This window comes from Notothenia rossii, assembly GCF_949606895.1.
Source record: "Notothenia rossii genome assembly, chromosome: 8".
Taxonomy (NCBI): Eukaryota; Metazoa; Chordata; class Actinopteri; order Perciformes; family Nototheniidae; genus Notothenia; species Notothenia rossii.
This window is the reverse complement of record NC_136906.1, coordinates 61,156,373-61,178,604: the sequence shown is the minus strand read 5'-3', so window position 1 is coordinate 61,178,604 and position 22,232 is coordinate 61,156,373. Positions and strand designations below refer to the sequence as shown.

General features: G+C 41.4%; 1 protein-coding gene across 10 annotated transcripts in view; it reads right to left on the bottom strand.

Annotated features, from left to right (window-relative positions):
• Positions 1-4,442, bottom strand: part of plcb1l (phospholipase C beta 1-like) — a 129,903-nt gene extending 125,461 nt beyond the window's left edge. For 7 of the 10 annotated variants that reach the window (XM_079643456.1, XM_079643459.1, XM_079643458.1 and 4 more), the window contains exon 1: positions 4,079-4,441. In XM_079643456.1, the coding sequence (XP_079499582.1) occupies positions 4,079-4,177 (99 nt within the window). In that variant the 5' untranslated portion in view covers positions 4,178-4,441. Of the gene's footprint in view, positions 1-4,078 lie in introns of all 10 variants that reach the window. The other 3 variants (XR_013801415.1, XR_013801416.1, XM_079643457.1) reach the window with 1 other exon arrangement.
• Between the last annotated feature and the right edge of the window lie 17,790 nt (positions 4,443-22,232).

The following is a 22,232-nucleotide window of genomic DNA, read 5'->3' as shown; positions in this document are numbered from 1 at the left end:
GAGGAGTCTGTGTTGAGGTGTTGCCAACTAGTAGTTCTCTAAAATCATTGCATACAGTCTGAATGAGGCAATCACAGTTAATGGAACCCGGCACACCTGCTCCATGATGGGCCAAAGCTGAAAGCCAGCCCTTTGAAATTGAAAAAGAGAGAAAAAAAGGGAATAGTAAACAGGGGACTTGTTCAAGGCTGAAAATGGTGAGCTGCCTCATCAGAGACTTTCGTGACAGTGACGTTTGCTATGGCAACCCATCATTACTGTGAAATCTATTAGGGACTCAAGAGGAATCGTTTAGGCTCCGTTCACATCATTGCACAATCTTTGCAGGCTTGATTGAACGACAAAAGAAGCAGCTCATACCGCCAAGCGCATGCAACATACTCGCACACAGCACTTATGGCCAGAGGGCAGGAAAAAAGCTGCATGTTCGCACTTCTTTGATATAGCATCTCATTCTAACTGCAGCCCCATATCTCTGATCTCCACTCGAGATACAATCCGTAATCCAATTCCTTCAACAAAGATTTTTCCCATCCACCATGTAGACATCTCTTTCTCCGAGAACACTTTACAAAACAATGAGTTGGATTACTAATTTTACAGTCAGTTGGCAAATGATTTCCATTAAGTGAAGAATTCTCTCAGTGGGGTGGATGTGGCGACTGATGGATTGTCCGTGCTGTCGAAGAGAAGGAACAGAAGTAACTTGAGAGAACCGGGAATCTGCCTAATGATGTGAGACAAGTCATTTTCACCAGCTTCTTTCTTAATTGTCCTGGCTCTCCATGGCCACCACCACAAACACATTAAGCCATTAAGGAGTCTTAGCAAAGATTTTCTCATGGGTCTGCGCAGTTACGAAAAACACATGTACTTATAGCATTGTGGATTACAGCCGGGAAGTGATTTGCTTAGATCACTACCTCCAGAGTGGTGCTGCTCGCACTTTTTATTGTCATTCGACTATTCAGAGGATTTGTCATTAATGGGAAAACATTAGGCGGCAAAGGCCCTGCTTTTTGCTGAATTAAGATGAGATTAGTGGCTGAGTTGGGAAAGTGCAAACATCCTGAGGGCACCGATCCTAGGCAGGAGACGCTGAATATGTTTTAAGTGAAGGCTTTTTACCATTAGCTATCACCTGAGGGGGTGTGTTAGAGAGGAACACATTTCTGTTTTGAATGCTAATGTCATATTCTACTACTTTAAAAAAAAAAGGGATTCATTCTCCCATGTGGAGCCCAATAACATCTTATTCAATACGCACCAGACCAAAAATGGCCTGAAACTGATCTTACTTACAATCTCTGTTTACATGAAGCCAGCATCTTATTCTCAGTCCCTCTCAGTTTTCTTTAAGATGCAGGGGTTGCAAAATGAATCTCAATGTTATCAAAATGTGAACTAGCGAAACAAATTGTAACTAAAAATAATTCACAATTAAAGGTGGGGTAGGTCATTTTGGAGAAACCAACTCGAGTGCGCTAGAATTTGAACAAATTTGCCACTTCCTTACAGAGCCCCTCCTCCAACACACACAAATGCACACATGACCAATGAGGGCACGAGAAAAGTTTGTGCACAGATGGAAGGCTGACAGGCAGGTAGGCCATCCAGTTATTTTAGCAGGGCCGGCTCAGATGATTGGTCGTGATTTTTACAGCACTACGGCTTCCACAGATGACATTTCCTTATGGATTTTTTGTCAAAGCACTTAAGATATTAATTGCTATCGGGATGTTAAGAGCATTCCATGGAATATAACAACAAGTGTATCTCGAGCCGGTTTCTCAAACTTACCTACCCCACCTTTAAGCCAATATTTGGATAATGCAAAAATACTGTAGGCTAAGTATGAAGCATTATTCAAATGTAAGTAGGCCTACTGGGGAGCTGCATTTAAAAATATTTTTAAAATAAGTTTTGAATAACGCTTCAAAAATCATTCCCTCTAATATCTCAAATCATAATCGCAATATCAGTAGAAATGATCTCAATTCGTTTTTTTCTCCAGGTTGTTGAACCCTATTGGGTGCCTATCTGTTTTATACTTTATATAAAAACAGCCCCATGACAACTATTGCTGCCGGATGTGCCATTTGAATGACAACCCTTGCAGTGTTTATAAACCACCAGAAGGCATTTCCCCAGCCATAGCAGCAACCAGCTGTCTGCAAGTGGCAGCAACAGAAATACGAGGTGTGTATGTGCACGTCTGTGTGAGGGAGGCTTGGGGAGGTCCGGGACTTTGAGTATCGCACAAAGTTCTCGAGTGGTTGTCTGATTGCTCTACTATTCTTTTTCAACAGTCATCAACCAGGCAGTTGGTGTGCTTAAGTGTGCAGCTTCTGTTGTTTGATACTGTACAGTATGCCATCCCTACACTGTAAACAAAACTCTATCTGCCTCCACAGAATGTTCAGCAGCGAGACTGTAAACAAATCCCTTCTGCTTATCCACATTAAAATGTTGGAATGGCTTGTACAATTTCCTGTAGAGAGTGGGAGCCCGACATTCAACGCCAGGATAAGAAAATGATTTTATTCAATCATTTTTCCCTTTTCCCTGAATGTATTATAACTTTATCTCTCTTGGTCTGCCTACGTACTGCTCTGTGATTCTTTCCATGGAATGATATGTAGAGGAAAGAGGAAGGAAGGAGAGCATGGGAAATGGACCAGGAAGACTATCTGTGCATACGTCTGTGTTCCAGGGTGTGTGTTTTCACAGGAAAGGCCTGGTGGGCATTTGGTTCTGGAGATAGGCCCACATACAAGCGACAGTACACAAACACGGCTGTTAGGGGAAACCGACTCGCACCTCACATACTGCTCTCTCACAAGAACTGAACGGGTGAGTGCTCATTAGTAATTTACACGTTAAGGAAAAAGTCCAGTTATCTTATCTGTGTGCAAGATTGATGATTGACAGAGCATTACGTTCGAAACAGTGCATAATGTCCTCTCTGTACTGGACACATTCACACTCTTATAACACTAACTAAGGCCATCTGTGCTGTGCTCGAATCACCTGAGATCAGTGAATATGATTATTTCACTGTTAGGATTATCTCATAAAGTCATATTTCAAAATGTCCCACAAGTGCACAGTTTATCACCAACCAACTGAATGCCAATGCTTATCTACATTTGATTTTCAATGCGGCTCAATTATTAATTTATTACTACTTTTACACAAGACAATGTCTGTATAGTTAACTGAATGACATGGAAAAGAACAACCTGTTTCATAGAATGAAAGTAATCATGACTGTGATCATATTCAAATGCTCACACAGTAAAGATGCAGTTCGGTTTAGAGAAACCAGAGGAATGCGTGCAGCTATTCAAATGAGATGGGCTGCGTGCAACACATAACAGAAAGTGTCTTTCACAATACAGAAAGCTATTATAGTGACAGCATACAAGGTGGGAAATAACATACAATAAGGTTACTCAGTTGAAATTAAAATGTAAGTGCAGTGGCTATAGGGTAGTTCTCTACAGGGGATTATTGTTATTTGTGGAAGGTGCATTGCGCTAAAACAGGCAGTTAGAAGGCTACTACTACTGTTTTTTCTCCAGCTACTCAACAGAAGCGTGCAATCAATTTTAATCAAGGTCATTTCACTACAGCTAAACAGACAGCAGTCCGGACAAATGACAACAACAAACAAAACACGACCGTAATTCAACTCTTGGTACGCTGCGATCCGCGCACTAATGAATTGTAGTTAATTGATAAAAACGTTTCCTACGAAGGGGGAGGGGCGAGCAATATTTCATTTAATGAGCAGGGCACACATTCTCACACAGCAGCACTGTCATACGCGCGGCCACTCACACGCACGTATACACACACAAATTGGGAAATGTAAACAAAGCGCGTGTCACTCAGCATATCTGCTGCATTTCTTTATAACCAGCAAGCCACATACAGGCAGTGCGCTGTTAGACATTCAAATCTGTTGCATGAGTATCCTATAGATTGTGTAATACATCCCAGTGGTACATGAATGCAAATAAAGCGTGCAGTAAACATCTAGTGGAGAAAAAAATGAACTGCCGACATTACTTACATCATCCCATTTCATAAATTTGGTGCCCCTTCTCAGGCTCTCGGGCACGGACACTGGCTTGAGCTGCAGCGCGTGGACTCCAGGCTGTGCCCCTGCCATTGACTCATCTACTCTTCTCCGCGCACGGCAAGGGTTAGAAATGTGTCACTTCACTCTCTTCTACTTTTTATTTCTCTTCCTCTCCTTGTGTAATCTGCTTAAAAGCAGGCTGACGGAAGCCCACTATTCTGCCAGTATGTCATGCCCGCATTGACGGCGGCGGTGGCGCGTCTCGGCTTTGGAGAGCTGTGGAGGCGGACGCAGGCGCAGCGGACCGGGAGCCACTAACTGACTGACTGAGTGACATGCAGCTAAAGCATAGAGGAGAAGAGAGAGAGGGAGAAGGAGAGAAAAGGAGGGAGAAGGAGGGGGGATCTGAATGAGTTACGAGTCTGGGTCTAAATCGTACCAGTCAATGCAGGGGACAGGATCGATACGCGAAGTGATCTAGCGCCGCCGTGCGTCCGAGGCAACATGATGGGACGAAGTTAGCTTATTAAAACAGATGAGAAGCTACGGGTCTGGAATACGAGTGAAAATATACTCAAAGCAGGTGCACGTGTAGTGGCGTTTGGATATTGTTAGTTTTTGAATATTATTTCTTCATTATGTAAAATTGCACGGTACTTTAGATAGAACAATAGCATTTTGCTATTGGATGCTGTAAGTGAAAAAAAACAATGCTACCCTTATGTCAATTATGATAACACTGAAGATTAGAATGAGAATGAGAGAATACTTATCTTGTCTTATTGGTGAAGAAGACCATTAGCCACAAGCTGCAGTGGTAAGATGTTAAGGTACATTCTCGTAAATCAATTCTCAGTCAAAACTGAATTGATTTAAAATATAAAGATATTAAGCCAGCTCATGAGAAATTCCACATACAGTATATTAAGAGATCAAAGGTGGATGCCCACTAGAGATGGGTTGGAGCTCTGAAGAAGGCTTTGAACTTTTCAGGCTATTGAAATGCGAATAAAATATAATGTAATAAGTGAACGACGAAAAGATACATCCAAGCTATTCAAACATGTCTTTGGTTGTGTCTAAGGGGCACTAAGTCAGAAACCAAACACTTTCCGACCTCCCTCAAAATGTGATATTAACCCCTGCTGAATGGTTATTCTCAAATTATGTTCTAATATTATGTACTTATGTTAAGCATAAATGTTTTCTAAGAGGTCAGAAAGTGATTGATTTACAAAAGAATCCCCCTAACAATCTCTGAATGCCTGTCTATGGTCCTAGCTTGATGTTATTATAATCTATCCCTATTAGAAGGCAAGTATCTATTATCTTCATAACACTGTAGGGTTTAAACTTTATTCAAGAATGCAGTCCGCACCCATCAGCTGAAATGGACACTCATTTCTGTTTCAGTGCCCACATGGCTGTGGGGACTTCTCCATGACTACACTTCTTCAAAGTTCCATGAGTCAAGAGTGCGTCACCATCTCAGGACTTTCTCTTGGTTTAACTTTCTTATTAAATAAGACAAAGAGCCCCTTTGGCTTTTATTCTGCCCACATGGTTTATTTTCTGCCATTTCCAAAAAGGAACAGAGTACTGGAGTTCTCTGATTCTTTTTTCCTCCGGTTTCTCTCTGTGGTCAATCACTGGCCAGCCCTGACCGTCAGACATGTCAAACTAGTCAAACTAGTCAAACTAGTCAAACCTGTCAAAGTCTGACTGGCACTTTTCATGTCAGTCGTAATAGTAGTTTGTTTGAGTTTGCCTCCCGTCATTAAGGATTGATTAACAGTGACAGTTTGGGGACCATGCCCTCAATGGAGTCATAGTCTGCTGACAGCTCCAAAAAGTGAAAGAGGGACACAAGAGAGTGTGTGAAAAAAGATACAATGGCAAAGTAGAACATTTTTTCATAATTTTCATATTTAAAAACAACATTTTCAGATGACAGAATTCCTAAGTAGAAGCATAGTTTCAGTAAAAACTAAAAAAGCACAAATGACTGCCATACCAATGCAGGAGACTCATGTTTTTATGCAGAAAACGAGTCATTGTTATCCTCCGTGCCTCAGACTTTGGTATCAGTCATCCGTCTTCTTATCAGCCCTTAGCTTCAAACTAACTCTAAAATCAGTCACAGCACTCACGCATGAGAGACAAAAGCCTACAGTACAGTGGGGACAAATAATTGGATTTTGGGTATATAAAAGTACACAAATGTCCTTCTTTCAGAGAAACACTGAGCCTTCAAAATGAAGTTGTCCAAGTTTTATTTCATGTTCCTTTTGTTGAAATAAATACAATCTAGATGTTTCCCCAGAAATTGAATCAGTGGTGAGTCAGGGAGATTTGAGGCAGAGATTAGAATTAAGCACAAAGGCATAAATAAAGTGACAGTTAAACTAGTGAAAGATATCAATCTAAATATTTTTCCTCTGGAAGCTGTGCTGAAGATTGTTTTAATTTCCTAAAGAAGAGCTCCTTCTCAGACTGACTTCCTCGAGTGCACGGTCAGAAGACATGTTTACGGGGACAAAGGGCAACAAGGAGCCTCCAAATAGATGTGTGCCTCCAATGTATAATCCCAGAAATCAAACAATATTCCAACACTGATACCCCAGGTTGGCTAAATTAAGGTCCGTTGTCTGTTATGGAATGGGTTGGTGCTTCGCCTTTCTGGACAAATAAGTAAAGATTGGTGTTTATGTGCAATGTATTTGACTTTCTCATACAAATATTTTATTCAGGCAGATGCTGCATTGGACTGTGGCAGATCTCAAGATGATTTCTATATTCAGGAGAGAATAAAAGTGTGGTCCTCTTGTTCAAGGTTGAGAAGATGATTAGTAGGCATGTACCATATGATTATATGCTCTCATGGTTATCCTGGCCAAAAATAATTGTGTTTCACAACATCATTTTGAAAATGGTCATATATAATATGCTTAAAACCCTAAAAATTGCACTAACTGGAACCACGTTACCTTAAATATTGTTAAGAAATATATGTTTTAAAGAATCACAGATAAGACACACAATTTTTTTTTACAATAGCCTATTTCTGTGATTCTGATCTTTCTAAGGATTTGTATATCTGCTTCATGTCTACGGGCAGTTTTTTCAGCTTGGGAGCTTTTTCAAGTCACTGGTAAGAAAATTCACGATCATCCTAATAATGTAAATTCTTGATCAACTCATTGTGAGTGTTTTATTTCAACCAAAGTCTAATAGTGTCCTATGACTCCTATCCCTTATCACTGGTTGGCTGGCTAGTTGCTGATGAATTACTGTCAACTTTTTTGTATTCAGGACTCTGTGGCATTCAAGAGCCGTTCAACATACTGCACTGACCTTGTTGTTGACCCTCAGCCATTAAGGATTGCAGAGCCTTCCATATAAACAGTAAATACACATATGCACTAGCCCTCAACAGGCCCTTAACCTGGTATTGGTGCAGAGGTGAGATGGGTGATTTTCTTCATACGCCGTGACAAGAGAGAATGAACAGCAGTGCAGCAGTGTGTCAGTGTCCCTCCAGGCACATGATGAGGAACAGGTGTTCTCAAATGACTGCCTGCTGGAGCTTTCATTATCGATATCAACTCAAGATCTCTCATAAGCTGCACATTCAGCATATCATTAACCGGGATGAATTATGGGCCGAAGCCCAATGCATCGAGCCTGCCAAGTGTCACCGTTTGTTTTACTTGTGCTATTCTGCTTTAGATGCCAAGACCGGCCTGATGTTTAGAGAATAAATCAATGAAAAACTATTATTTTCAATCATAGCTCAAAATTAAAATGCACGGCACAGCTCTATGTGAGAACAATGCACTGTTGTCTTGCCAGGAATCCTGCTGGGTCTGGCAGGATGCACAAAAAATATTCTCAACCGACTACACAGTCAGACCAGTTTGAGATGATTACCACATTTTAATCATGAGTTGGAATTAGTTATCTTGCCCTTCGGATATAACAAATAGCACAGAGGAAAAAGGCCTGGTGGAACGGCAACAGTTTTTTATTAAAATTGATAACTGCATTGTTCTCTCTCACAGTACAGAGGAAGAGCATCAGCAGCATCCTGTGGAGGTCTACTGCCACTGCACTTGGGCAGTTCATAGGATGAGTCAAACCACTGAATTTGGAGTTGTGAAATAATTCCAAAGAATTCCTGCATATAGGCTTTATAGAGTATATACTGTAGGTCGTATTGTTTTTGGGCAACATATTCAACCCCAAATGGCTCCGGCAGACAATTCTATGGTATTGAAGTGTATGTAAGCCGCTTTGGATAAAAGTATCAGCTAAATACCATGTAATGTCATGATTTTATAATATGTGTATTTATTTCAAGTACTATAATAATTGTCTATCACACAGTAAACAGCCTTAAAGCATGGCATATAAACATTGGGCTTTGTTTGAAAAGAACAATCTGAATAATTCAAAAGATCTTTTGTGGTTTATTGTCATGATGGGAATTTTGTAGTTTTTCTTACTACATTTGAAATGTAGTAGGAAAAACTTCCATCATGGAAAAACTGTGAAAAATCTTGCTTACTGATATAACTACTCTCTAATAAGTGCCTGATAAAACCCAAGTATTACTGTAAAAGTATTCTATTGCCATTCACTTTTCCACTTGCAGAATTCGAAACATAATTTTATTATAGAATCAAAATGTTGTCCAACCCTATTTGAAACCTTTGTCATAATCGATAATACCCTATTTATAATTATATCTAAAGACACAATACCGAATCACATTCAAAAGATTATTTCACAGCACAGCTATAAAATATATACCTTTCCAAATTAATTCATACATTTAAGGATGCATTAAGCTTTATGTGACAGTTTTACTGTGTCAGAAAGCTTTATATACAATTTGTTTGATAAACATTGGACTTACTTTAAACGTTGTTAAATCTTTAACGTGTCAGTAGAGAATCTATAATCCCAGATGCTGCAAAATTCACATTTAAGTGGTTATAATGTCACTATAATTAAAAGGTTTTATTGGTCCAAATGTAATTGTTTCCTGTGTGCCTTCTGGTGTGGTTGGAAAGACCCAACACGGAAACGGCCCACTGCACACTCCCGTCCAACAATTACTTGGACAGGAAGTGTGTACAGCCGCTGGTTGACGTCCTGAGCTGGGAGTGTGTGGCACAATCAAAATCATGCTATGTGTTAATGTGTGAAAAATCATCAAACTAAGTCCAATAAAGACGAGCAGTTTCAACCATTTCTCTTATCCACCTGTTCAAGGGAAAACACTCAGTAATTCATGGGCATCCCTGCTAATTATGTGACTATAGTCTACTTACTTCTGTATTATGAAACCATCAGCCTTGGGATTCTAAATGGGTTCAGTTCAAAGAGTTCCTCTACCACTCATACTTATAAAATAGTGAGTAAGTACTGGCAGGCCCAACTACTACTTAGTGAATACGAGCTCTTCAAAGACCCGAGGGATGTGGTTTCTGGCCTATAAAAAGACCAAAGCCATTCGGGGACTTTCAAGGTTTTCTATGGGACAATGCCTCTAGTTCACCAACAGAGAGTGCTGTGGCATAACTTTACGTTTCCCTAGTGGCTCTCCTCTGCTTACGATTAAGAATAATCCTTCTCTCAAGGTTCAGGAACTTCATTGTCCATTCAATCCAAATTCCTGGTAACTAACATAACACGGAACATGTGCAGTGAAAAACGATATGTTAAAAACTTAACAGCTTGCAGAGGGGGCCCAGGGCCTGTGGTTCAGGTCAAATTATGAGTTTAAAGCAAAATGCTGAAGCTCTTTTGCTCCCCAAGCTGACTCTACTGACACAAAAATGTGTTTTTTTTACATTATTCACACCTGGAGAGTTGCACCGACCTTGTGGGCGAGACAGCGGAGGCTTTAATATGTCTCATTCCTCGCTCTGTTTCTGTGTGTAACCAAACACTTCTACTACTTCTATTGTCTTATCTGAGATTGAAGGGAAGAAAAAAAACTGGCAGGTGTTCTTCCCCTCGGGTTACAGACTTCAGAAATGAGTAAAATAGAGGGTGGGAGTTGGAATGAAAGGGAACACGCATGCATGCATGTATACAGCAACACACACACACACACACACACACACACACACACACACACACACACACACACACACACACACACACACACACACACACACACACACACACACACACACACACACACACACACACACACACACACACACACACACACACACACACACACACACACACACACACACACACACACACACACACACACACACACACACACACACACACACACACACACACACACACACACACACACACACACACACACACACACACACACACACACACACACACAAGCATGTACTTTAACACACATGTCTGAGTGTGTTGCAAGATCACACGGCCAGTGCTGTTACATGCAGTGTAAACATGTCTGAGGGTGTGTATTAAATACTCATTACAGAGGACTGGGTAAGCTCTGGGAGAGACTGGGAGAGAAAACAAACAAACCCCACAGGGTGGCTGAGAGGGGTGGTGAGGGGCCGAGGGAGGCCTCTCCCGGTGTAATTCAAGTTCAATAACTGACCCTTAACCTCACTCTAACTCAGGTTACACAGTTCTGGTGAGACAGATTATAGGCGTAGTTACCTCACAGCTGTGGATACTATACACCTCTACAGAAGCTTCACACACGCACACGCACACGCACACACACACACACACACACACACACACACACACACACACACACACACACACACACACACACGCACTTTACACGCGGTACCAAAAACAAAAAAAGGTCAGTTGGTAATGTCAACAATCAACTAAGTATTCTTGAATATCAAATGGCAACATGGATGACAGGTTCCCGATGCGTGCACCTTTTGGTATGATGTAAAGAAACTGAGGACCACACAGAGCCCTTTCACAGCCAGGAAGTAGAAGACATCATTCACCTGCAGAGCTGCAGCTGGGCCAGTTTCACTCTGTCAGAAAGAACTCATTACCTGCATGTCAAAATGATCAGAGGCAAAACAGAGCCACTTCGAACCAATGACAGATAGTAGTGATTGTTCAGTTAACACCTATGTAGACACAGAGTATCCAGGTGACACATCAGCGTTTCACTCAAATGCAAAGATTTGAGTAAACGATCCCTTGGTGACCAGAATAAAGAGTTTGGCTCAAAACATTAAAAGTTCAAAGCAATGGAGTGGTGCGGGAATGAGTCCTAAACCCGGAAAAAGTTAGCACCTCCAGGATCCCTTGTTGAAGTGAAACATTTTTGAATTCTTTTTTGGTTAGATGCCTGAAATAACTCTGATTTTCATGTTTTCGTTCTACATCATAAAACACGTCAGTAAATACCCCATTTCTGAATGTCTGAAACGTTTTCATGTCTTAAAAAAGGCAGTCGCTAACACGTGACTAAATAAGACAACTAAATGTCTTTACGCCGAATATGAGTCTGCCTTTTCCTTAGCAGTGCGACTGTGATTTAGTTTTTTTACAGCATTTTGTGAGCTTTTTATTTCTGACGATAGCAATTACACTTCAACTATTATAAAAGTGTGAATCGTATCCTGCAGAACAAAACTTTTAAGTATCATTAATGTGTGTTTGTCACATCTTATTTCCTGCAATATCCCCCAAAAATATTATATAATAATAAAATGTTTTAGACTTTTTGTCGACAGAGCCCTTGCGTTGCTTACTTCCGGTTCGGCCTACAAATTGACGTCATAAGTGCACTACTCTATGGAGAGGAAATAGGAATTGCAAGTTGTCACATCATTTTGAGACGTTATTAAATTCCAGGTTTTCAAACAAAAATCATTTTTTTCTATGTTTAAATTCATATTTACTTAGATATATCCATCCGCACACAAGAATCCAGATTTTTTTTTGCAACTTCCAGATGAGGCCAGTGGAAGGGTTGCAGATGCCACGGTTGTAGCCGCAACCTAAAAATGGTTCACATCCCATGCTGTGTAAGCATAACCACGGTCACATGTTTGAGAGAGAGACTGAAGTAGTGGGGGAAAAAGAAAGAGAGCTGTATCTACTGGAATCTACTTTTTCCATTGCAGTTCTGAACAATAACAACACATGAGAAACAAGTTAAAAAATGTCTGGACGAAATCAATTGCCATTGAACAATTCCCTCCTGGTTGGGAACAGCTTTAAGTAGGAGAACACAAGAGACATCTGTGCCTCAAGGCATCTTTTGCTCCTATTGTGTGCGCAACAGTAGATGGGGCTACAGGTCTGTAACACTACAACAGGGGGGAAAAGCTATAAAACCCAATCTTTCTTGTCTTTTTTTCTCCTTTCACTAATCCCTGTGGACTCAATATTTATGGATTGGTAAAACCAACATGGAACAGGGAGTTGACCAACATATCAAGTGTCAATGTCCTGTCAGAAAGGCCCTACATTTGCATCATTACAGCTCATCCTCTGGGAGATGGTTGGGATCATTCAAACCATCCAAACACAGCTGGGAGAGAGAAGTGGACTCTCTTGAGGAGAGGAATAAATGAAGAGAAACATGTCTCTTCAGCCACTTATTGTTTTCAGAGTCATAGCATGGCATTCCCCCTGATCATCTTTAAGATACACGAAGTCCAATTATCATTTCAAAACTGACATCTCTGACAAAGCAAAAGGCATCATTGTGTCAAAATGAAAACCAGGATTTATCAGAGCCCTCCCACTGTGACTTTACCATTAAGTGCGTTTGTTATGAGTAGATCTGCCAATCATCAATGCACAAAGGTTCTATTGTCCGTGGCCCGCTATGGCACAGTTCCAGGGAGGGCGTAAAACTCTTGTCTGCTCTGATAGCGATCTGTAGCTAAAGCCCTTCTCCCAATCCCTACACAGACCAACTACCTGGTGCTGACTAAGCCTAGGCCGCACTAAGATGCTGATCTAAGGTCAGTTGTGTGCCCCACAAATGGTTTTAAATGGAGGATTAAGAGGAGGTAAGCTGGTCATAGGTCTGTGCCTAAGGCCAGGTGCGGAGTTAGGGATCAGGCTTTGTGCTGTAGTAGAGCTTTTTGCCTTCAAGTGGGTCTAAATCCTTTCAAGAAAGAAAATGTTGATGTTTACATCCTAGCTGTGACCCCTTCTTGGCCTCTCCGCTCGAGCATTCCTGCCATAGCTGTGACATCTAGCTAAGCTTTAGGACACCAGGGGGATAGTGAAAACAACGCTTAATCACAGCCACAGGGCATCTCCATGATAACAAAGCAACCCCTTAACCCCTCTGTGTTTGTGTGTGTTCCTTAATGCATGTATGCGTATGTGTTTGGTCGTCACAGTGCTCGGATTTCTTGGTCCAAAGGTGCCCTTCCTTCTTAACACTGGGATTCAGGGGCCACGGCACATTTATTCTCAATGAGTCACTTATTTCATTTTCTCAGAATCAGTGTTGGGCTTGGGCAGGAGTCCCGTTAATCACAGGTAATTCCACACAGATCTGGCATATTTACTGTACACCTGGAGGGAGATTCCCAACACATGTTTATCCCATAGGCCCTAAATACAGCTGTCAAAAAACAGAATGCCACAAAGGTCATGCAATGGCCAGGACTACCAACCCCAACAGGTCATGACACTTTTAACACGGTACACAAAGTTAAACTGATGTACTTCCTCATTCGGATGTGCTATATCATTTTGCTCTTTTTTTGACAGAAAAAAGTCATTCTACACTGGGAATATGTTAAACACAAGACTTACTTTTAAGTATAGCATTTTAATAAATAAGTATATTGCTTTCCTTTGTATGTTATAAAGCAGTATAGTAAATGTTGTTTTGCTGGTGGATGGCTGTGGGTGCAAGGCAGGGCTCTGGCTGCGGACTGCTGAGCTTGAAGGCGATAGGTCAACACAGGTCAACCCAGTCCAGCTAAACAAACACGCGCTATCAAAGAGGACATTTCCTGTCCAATCTGAACGTTTTCTCTTCACAGTTAGTGTACATTCGCCAGATTATCCCAAGGGGACGAGACAACGGGCGTGACTGTTAGTAAAAAAGGAAATTTGTTGATTGGTCACCCTGATGCATATGCCGTAGTTATCTCAAGATTATACATGATTGTAGAGAGTCAAAAAATTGAACCATTCAATCCAAGTTTTGTCATTTTGTATGAGAATAATTTCACATAAGATTGTATTGCCCTCAAGAACATTTTGGATTTGCTTTGTCATACTGTACATATTTCACGCTAACTTAGACCTAGATAAAGGACTGCATGCAGGCTGTATCACACAGCAATTAACCACCAGTGAGGGTTTGGCTAAAGCCTTGCAACGTTTCAAATTGCTTCCCAGCCATAATTCCTCCATGCTCTTTGACTCAATTACTTGTCACCTCTTCAGACAAAGGACACACTATGGAGGGCTATTTCGTATGCAGACATACAAATACTTATACGCATGCACTAACACCCCACACACAAAAACGCAAAGACTTACACACCCGAGGAACGATACAATAGTTGTTATGGTTGCTAGGCGCTGTTGTAATTTATGGTGGGATAGGGTTGCTGGTTTAGCGCCACATCAGTGTCTTCCAGCCAGGTGATGAGCGTTCGCTGACAGTACTTTAGTTATTTTCCTTTTAAAAGAAGGGTTATTTGGCAATATACTGAGAAAAGAGACTTCAGCACTTGCAGAACGTTTGGAATATAAACAAAAGAAATTGTATTAGTAACTTAGTAGGTGGTGTTATTGTATTGAGGCTAGCACAAAATGTCTGGAACTATTGAATGGAATTTAATATACATTTTAAGGAGAAACCTGCCAAACAACTAGTATTGTACTTGCCAACAATATCACATATTTTGTGAGACTGTCAAAACTTTCATCTTAGTGTGCAGATTTTTCTTTTAAATTACATAAACATTTTTACAGTCTAGTAAACTTATTTTTATAATAAAACGTGTCTTTTTTGTGCTTTCATTCGCTCCACAGACCATGCGTTTGTCAGAAATTTGGAATGAGTACAGTGCTGTTTCATCAAAATTATTTTCGGGATTACGCTGCAATTTTATGATGAACAATCCCCTTTTCTCTCTAGATAAAAATCCAACATGTCTTCCTGAGTTCATGTGTGTGTTTGTGTTGCTATGTCTCTGTGGTTGTTTACAAACCTTATTTAAAGTATAGGAGCATGTGCGTGTGACAGTGTGTGTCCATGTTGTATTAATGTGTGCATGTGTGTATCACTGAGTGTACCTCCCCCGCCATACTGCAGAGATTTTTCATCACATGAAAGCCAACAGGGGGTGGTATGCATGCAGGGCGAGTCGCTTCCATCTGCCCTGTCCACTTAAATTAGTGGGGCCTCGCATCCAGCAGCATCTGGTTCCAATATGGAGCCGGGCGGAAGGGTGGGTGCCTCACTGTGCGGCGGAAAATACAGCCTACTGTACCTTTAAATAGCCCTCAGGAGGCTCGGGACGGATACTGGCCCTATCGCCCTATCCCAAGATTCTTTGTATCTGGCCTAACACTTCTTCCCTTTGAAAGAGGACAAATGTACAATTAGGCAGGAATGCCTGCAATGCTGTTTTCCAAGCGTGTGTTCGCAGAGCTGGCCTGAGCAAATGGCGGATCGACTGGTGAGAGGTTATGCGCCGTCAACCTCCCTCACTGTTCTGTGGTGAGATGCACCGTCTGACCCGGGCCAGGCTGGGTTTCTCCGGTTCTCCTCGTCCGTGTTTGGGTTAGCCTCTTGTTGTTCTGGTTCTGCTGCAGTTCGCCAAGCCAGGTCTCTGTCAGCACTCCTCTATGGCACAAGTCTCTTAAGATCCCTCCTCCTCCTCCTCCTCTTCTTTCCCTGGACGAGAGGCACTTCAGAGCTTACCCATAATTCAAAGGTTTCCATCTCAACCATAATTCACACTGCGCTCTACCCTAACTAAAGGGGCTGTCTGTAACTACGGTGATTGCATGTTTGTCAAACGAATTGTCAGTGGAGCAGACTCAGGAGGTGGAAGAAGTAAGGCCAGAAACATGATGATGGTACGCTTACACACAGGACTGTGCACAATAGTTTCATCCTATACTCATATATCTGAAAGATTAACTTAAAAGAATGACATAGACACAACTGTCCTGTGAATAAATGCACACAATACAAAGTGTTCAGTGTGTAGTAACAAAGTTAACCTCCACAGTGTTTTGGAGGTAACACACTGAGTTCATTATGTTGAGGGTTTATTTATGGCTTGACATGGCTTTTATGCTCACATGCCACCGTGTTTCACAACTGTACTGTTGGAAAATTAAATTTATGTGATTAAGGCTGGATATTATGGGATACAATTAACTTGACAAACTAGTTTACAACCCTTTTAAATGTAAAGTACCACTGTAAACAACCAAATAAAGACTAACATGAAACAGAAAACACTAAGCAAATATTCAGCTCTGATGAGGTTGTGTGTGGAAAGCTCCTTTTGTTTGAAAACATGCAACGGATTAAGACAAAGTCATAAAAAAGTAAGTGGTGCACGAGTGCAGAAGATTCATTTAATAGATAAAAAACTAAATTGAAAAAAGCTTAAGAAAAACTGTTGGAGAAAAAATATATTATAGTAGTTATAGTTAGATAAATATATACTTTACTAAATATATACTACATATTCCTCCTTCAAAGTGACTCTGAAAGTACCGTATGATCAACAAAATGATAATATTATGTCATCCAGGCCATCCTACAATGTACTTTGACGGAAAATATATTAACAGCACAAATCTCATATCCTGTTCAAAGTGCATTTTAAAATGATCAAGCTTGCAAAGCGTGATGAATATGACATGACAACTAGCATAATATCTAGCATAATATCAGAGTATCACGATCATAGTGAAAAAGAGCACATGGTTAAAAAAATAGAAGCACATCTTCTATAGAGAAAGCCACAAATTGAGGCCCTCTGGATTTCCTGAGCACAGGGATTGTGTGTTTGCATAAGCCATGAGGGAGGAGAACATGGAGTGAGAAACACAGTGCGATCAGATAAGGCTGATGACAAGGCAGAGAGAATCGATGACAAACTTTTGACAGCTTTGGCCCATGTCTTCAGACCTAGCCCGCCTGCTGAAATATGGATCGCAGTGGGCCTCCAACACACTCACACACCATGTCAGATACCGGTGTAATGTGTGAGTGATTAGCCACGGAAACCACAGAAAAGCACTACGGTCCCCAAGAAAATTCGGAGTTGTCTGGATTTTAGTTTTATAATGTGCTAAAAAATGTCAAATATCTTCATGTATCTCAATGAAGTATTCAATCGCACTACTTTTGTTTTTACAATATCTTTTCCCTTTGGCCTTACGTGTTAGGAGTGCACACATACGCAGAGCAACAATCAAAGGGCATGTCCAAAACAGCAGAAAGTTCAACTCTATCTTGTAGCTTTTCAAATGGAATATTATTGAGAGATTGTACCTATGTAAACAGTCCAACAGCCAAAGACAACCGCCACAAGTGCTAACCACCAGGTAATTTTATTAAGTTGTGACTTCCTTTTTTTCCCTTCCTTCCATCAGGAGTTCAGAGGTCAAGAGGATCTGTCAGCGGTGACAGAGAGGATTATGGGTGTAGGCATTCCATTGGCAGTCATTACTGCCCTCCGTCAGCACCCGGTATGCTCTCTCTCCCCCTTTTTTCTCATCCTCTGTCTTTCTGTCTCTTCTCTCTCTCTTGTCCTCTGACAGACTAAGAGGCAATTAGTGTCACATTAGCGATATCCAGGGTATAATTCTTACTCATGCCAAAGCTGCTGCTGCTCTTTTTTTTTCTTTCTTCTATAAACAGAAGCTTTGTTCGATTTTTCTGTTCTTAAAAAATCGGTATCTTTGTTCGATAATCAGGATGGATAAGAGCGCACTTTGTGACTACCATCTTTGTCAACGAATATCCCTTGAACTATTGCTTTATGGTAACAGTTCCTTCTGCATTACAATATCCTATCCAAAAACAATACTGAAAGTGGAGGGAAAATGAGTTTGAGCAGCAATGTGAGGTTTGGACCCCTGCACGAGAACCCCAGCCCAGTAGGATTCCTCACATTCCAGCCCGGGCTGGAGCTGGAGCTGGAGCTGGTAATAGATCGGAGCAGGCCTGCTGGGCTCAGCGTATTGTGGCCTCAGTTTTGTTCTCTCAAACAAGACGGCGTTTTTTCTTGTAGGACACCTTCCTGAGAACAGCCTCAGGTACTGACTTTCCCACCCTAGGTCTTCAAAAAAGGCACCCATAAAAACATTTCTTCCCTTCCCTTTCTGCCAGTTTCTCCTCATGCAGCTGTAACAGGATAGTGGGAGTCTACATCACGGCAGAGCGAGGGGCTGGGTCTCTTTGACAGTAATGCAATGGACACTTGTTTACCTAACCTTGTGGGTCACGGTGCAGTTTAGCAGGGAATGAATGACTTCATTTTTAGGGTTTAAATTAAAGGGTTCCTCCTCTCTTGAACTTAAAACAGATTTGTGCATGCTTTGGAATGAACAAAGCACTCAGTCAGCGTGCAGAGCTTTCTACTCCGGCAGAAAAAAGAAAAAGAGGTTTAAGAATTACAGTGATGGCAAGAATGTAGAAGAGAGTTCAACTCCTAGGTTTGCTCACGTTTGCATTCAATTATAGCATTTTCTAAATATCCAAGATCAAGTTAATGCTTCATACATCATTTAAAAAATGCTTTAATTCGCCCTGACATGGTGTCAGTTACTTCAACAGTTATTGGGCTACGCCATATTTGAGGGAAATTGCTACCTTATGGGCCTTTTAAAAAAAACACTGGGTTTTGAATGGGACCTTTTAAAAAGGGGGTAGTGTTTCATTTAGAGTTGGTGGTCATTTTGGCAATGTGATTTTACCACCACGGAGCCTTGGAGCCATTAACACTAACACATGGCATCAAGGCCTGCTGTGGTGGTGATCAAGTGCTTTGGAGATGCCTGGACACCATAAGAACACAAATTAGAGCCCATCTCTCCCGTACTTCCCCCACAACGAAATGTTCGGGCTATAGGAGCACGCTCTTGCTCTCGCTCTTACTTTAGCCTTTCAGGCTGTTTGCTCGTCAAAGGGGAATTGATTAAAGGCCCTTTTTAAATGACTTCCTTTTCAGAGCTATTATTTCCCAATAACCAAAGGAGAGCAGATTGAGATCAGTAGTCTAATCTGTTGTTTCCCTCTCCTTCTTATTGGTGTTTTTGTTAGGGCCCTGCAAAAGAGCTCACCCCATTTTTCCTGTCAGTCATCGGGTTGTAATACTGGGTCTCATGGCTGTAACTTAAGACTGCTCAAGCACTCACACACAGGCCTTTTTCAGAGAACAGAGTGAAACAAGTCACTCTCCAGAACCCTCTGACAAATAACCCATGCCACAAAGAACCTGTAACTCTGCCGCCCAGGCAAAAAATGCTTTGAAGATGCTATAGAAAGGATGGCTTCTTCTCTGCGGCCGATGCAGTGCTGGGTGCAGTGGCTGAACCTCACAAAAAGAGGAGGTAACAGCGATCTCCGTAACAATAGAAATCCTTGAACTCTTCATCCTATGAAACAGAAACACAGCTAAAAACCTTAGGACAGCTTTTCACCAGAAGGCAAACCTTCTGTTGTCACCGTAAGTATGAAACCCAAAGCAAAAATATTTTTGGAATGATAATATGTCATATTTCTCCGTTGCGAAATTGAGTTGAAAGTCAAGCTTAACCATAAAAACACAAAGCAGATGGAAAGAAGAAATGAAAAGATACGGAGGGATGAGGACTCTTTCTTCTGTTGTGAGCAGAAACAAAGCACTGTCCGTCTTACTCAGGGCTCTAATCCAAAGATCTCCCTTCAACTTCAAACATTCCTGTAAACACCTGCTTTTATCTCACCTCCGCATCAGTGTGGGTTAAAAATACCGCCCATTCTTGTTTGCCTATGCACAGACAAGACCTCCGCTAGCTACCTCTGGACAGTTATTTCTTCTGTAGCCATGCATCTCAAGATGAAGAGTTGGGGTAGATGAAAAGCAGACTCTCTGACTCTGTGTGGGGGAAATCCGTTGTAAAAGAAGAGACCTTCAGGTGAGAAATGTGCGGTTTTGGCAAACAAAAGTTCGATTCATCCAGGTGGTCCCAGACACCCTATCCAAACAAAGCTCTCAGAATGAGCGGCATCAAGATTGTCCTAAAAACAATGCCGCAGCAGAATGCTCATATCTCTCACTTTAATGATTAATCTGATCGAGCCAACTTTTCATCTGGCGACACCAATGTTGTCTGAGCTCCTTTGAATTGTCATCTGGGACAAGTAATAACAAGAAGTGTTGTGTCTTACAGCAGTTTCAAAATCACCTTCACAAGCTGAGACGCCTGTCTCTCAGACAGTTGTGATATACAGTACGACGTGACATTAGTGGTTTATCTACTTGGAGATCTTCAGCAAGATACGCCGTCATACTTGGCACTTAAAGCTGATGCATATCAGGAAGATCAATTGAAAAGTGAGGCTTACATTTTAACGGGGATTCCTCTCGGCTGCTTTGACATAATTGTTACTTTAAAGTGCTGTAAGTCAAGACAGAGTGTAGAACTGCCTCTAATACACTGCATTTGTAAACGCACACTCCTTCATTATGGCCTGGATTGGTAGCTTAGCACTCACTTTTCACTCATTCCTGTTCAGGCCCTGCGCTCACTCACCTTGCATGCCTGTTTCATGCAACTCTGCCTGACATGCTCCGTTTGCTCCACAGGTCACCAATTGACCAAGTATAAACGTAAACCCTTAGCCCACTTTGCCACTGAGGCATGAGATGTGAATTTGTTTTACCCAAAACGTTGCGTTCAGCATTGATTTCAAGCGTCAAGGCACCAGCGTTTTTCAACCAGGAACCACAGAGGACCTTTCTAATAGTGAAACAAAGCTGGCTTTTGTGCCTTGGTTCTGGGAGGCCGCTCACTCTTGTCATGTACATGTGAAATTAATTAGGGGGAAATACTAAAACACTTGGGTGGAAATTGCTTTTCACCAGATGGTCTACATATGAGGATCAATTTAGTATTCTTAGCATGGCAAAATGACTATATCACTTTGTTGCTTGCCTCTTTGATGAAAGCCAATCCGTCACTCAATGCACAAGAAGTCCGGGTAATATGCTACTGTTTGTTCCACTTTATGGAGTCTTAGGTAATGTGATTACTTAACCAGGTTAGGAAAATAGCATGTTTCATTCTGGGGTAACATTTGACACACTGACAAGAGGCCCAGTGTTCCTCAATGATCCATGCATAAACCGAACGAGTGGTCTTTTCCTTGTCCCCTGCCCCGAACGCGGAGAGGCCAAATAATCACAGATAAATCACTGTCGGATGCGAGATAGCCAACAGAGGTGTTTAGGTAAGTCCGCAGCTGACATCTCATATGTCATGCATATGTTTTTAGTGTGTTTTGGAAAAGAACCAGACTTCACACACGTCTGTTTGTTGCACTGTGGACATGGATATAAAAAGCACAGCGTGCAATGACAAGGCAAGAGCCAAGATGAATCGGGAGATCAGAAACTCTCATTTCTTGCCTTCTGTTTACATTGCCTGCTCTGCTGCACAATGTCAAAGATGTGTGAGGAACAAGGAAACTACTTTTGATTTAGCTCACTACACTGCCAGCCTGTGAAATTTAAACATCAAGATGGAACAGCACAGGGGGAAAAAACCTCTCAATGTGGTTGCAGTTGTTCAAGCTTAGTCATCTCCTTTTATTGTACCTGACAAAACACACACCGAGCCTTAATGTTTCAACCTTTCTTAACAGTTTTCCTCATTTCCTTGTTTTCAGGATATAATATAACAGCCATTGAAAGAGAGCTGGCCTTGGCTGTCTGAGGCAAAGTGACTACACATTCAAACACAGCAGCTCTCCCCATAGCTTCTGTTGCTCTGTGTATATTTAAGAGAATCCAAGCCATCTGGAGTCTGTTTATTGTATTACAAATGACACATAATAGTAATCTGGCATGTGATGAGAGAATGTGAATTACAGACGGGGGGCATGAAACGGGTATTAACCTTCATTTGATTTCCTTTAAGAGGACATTTAATT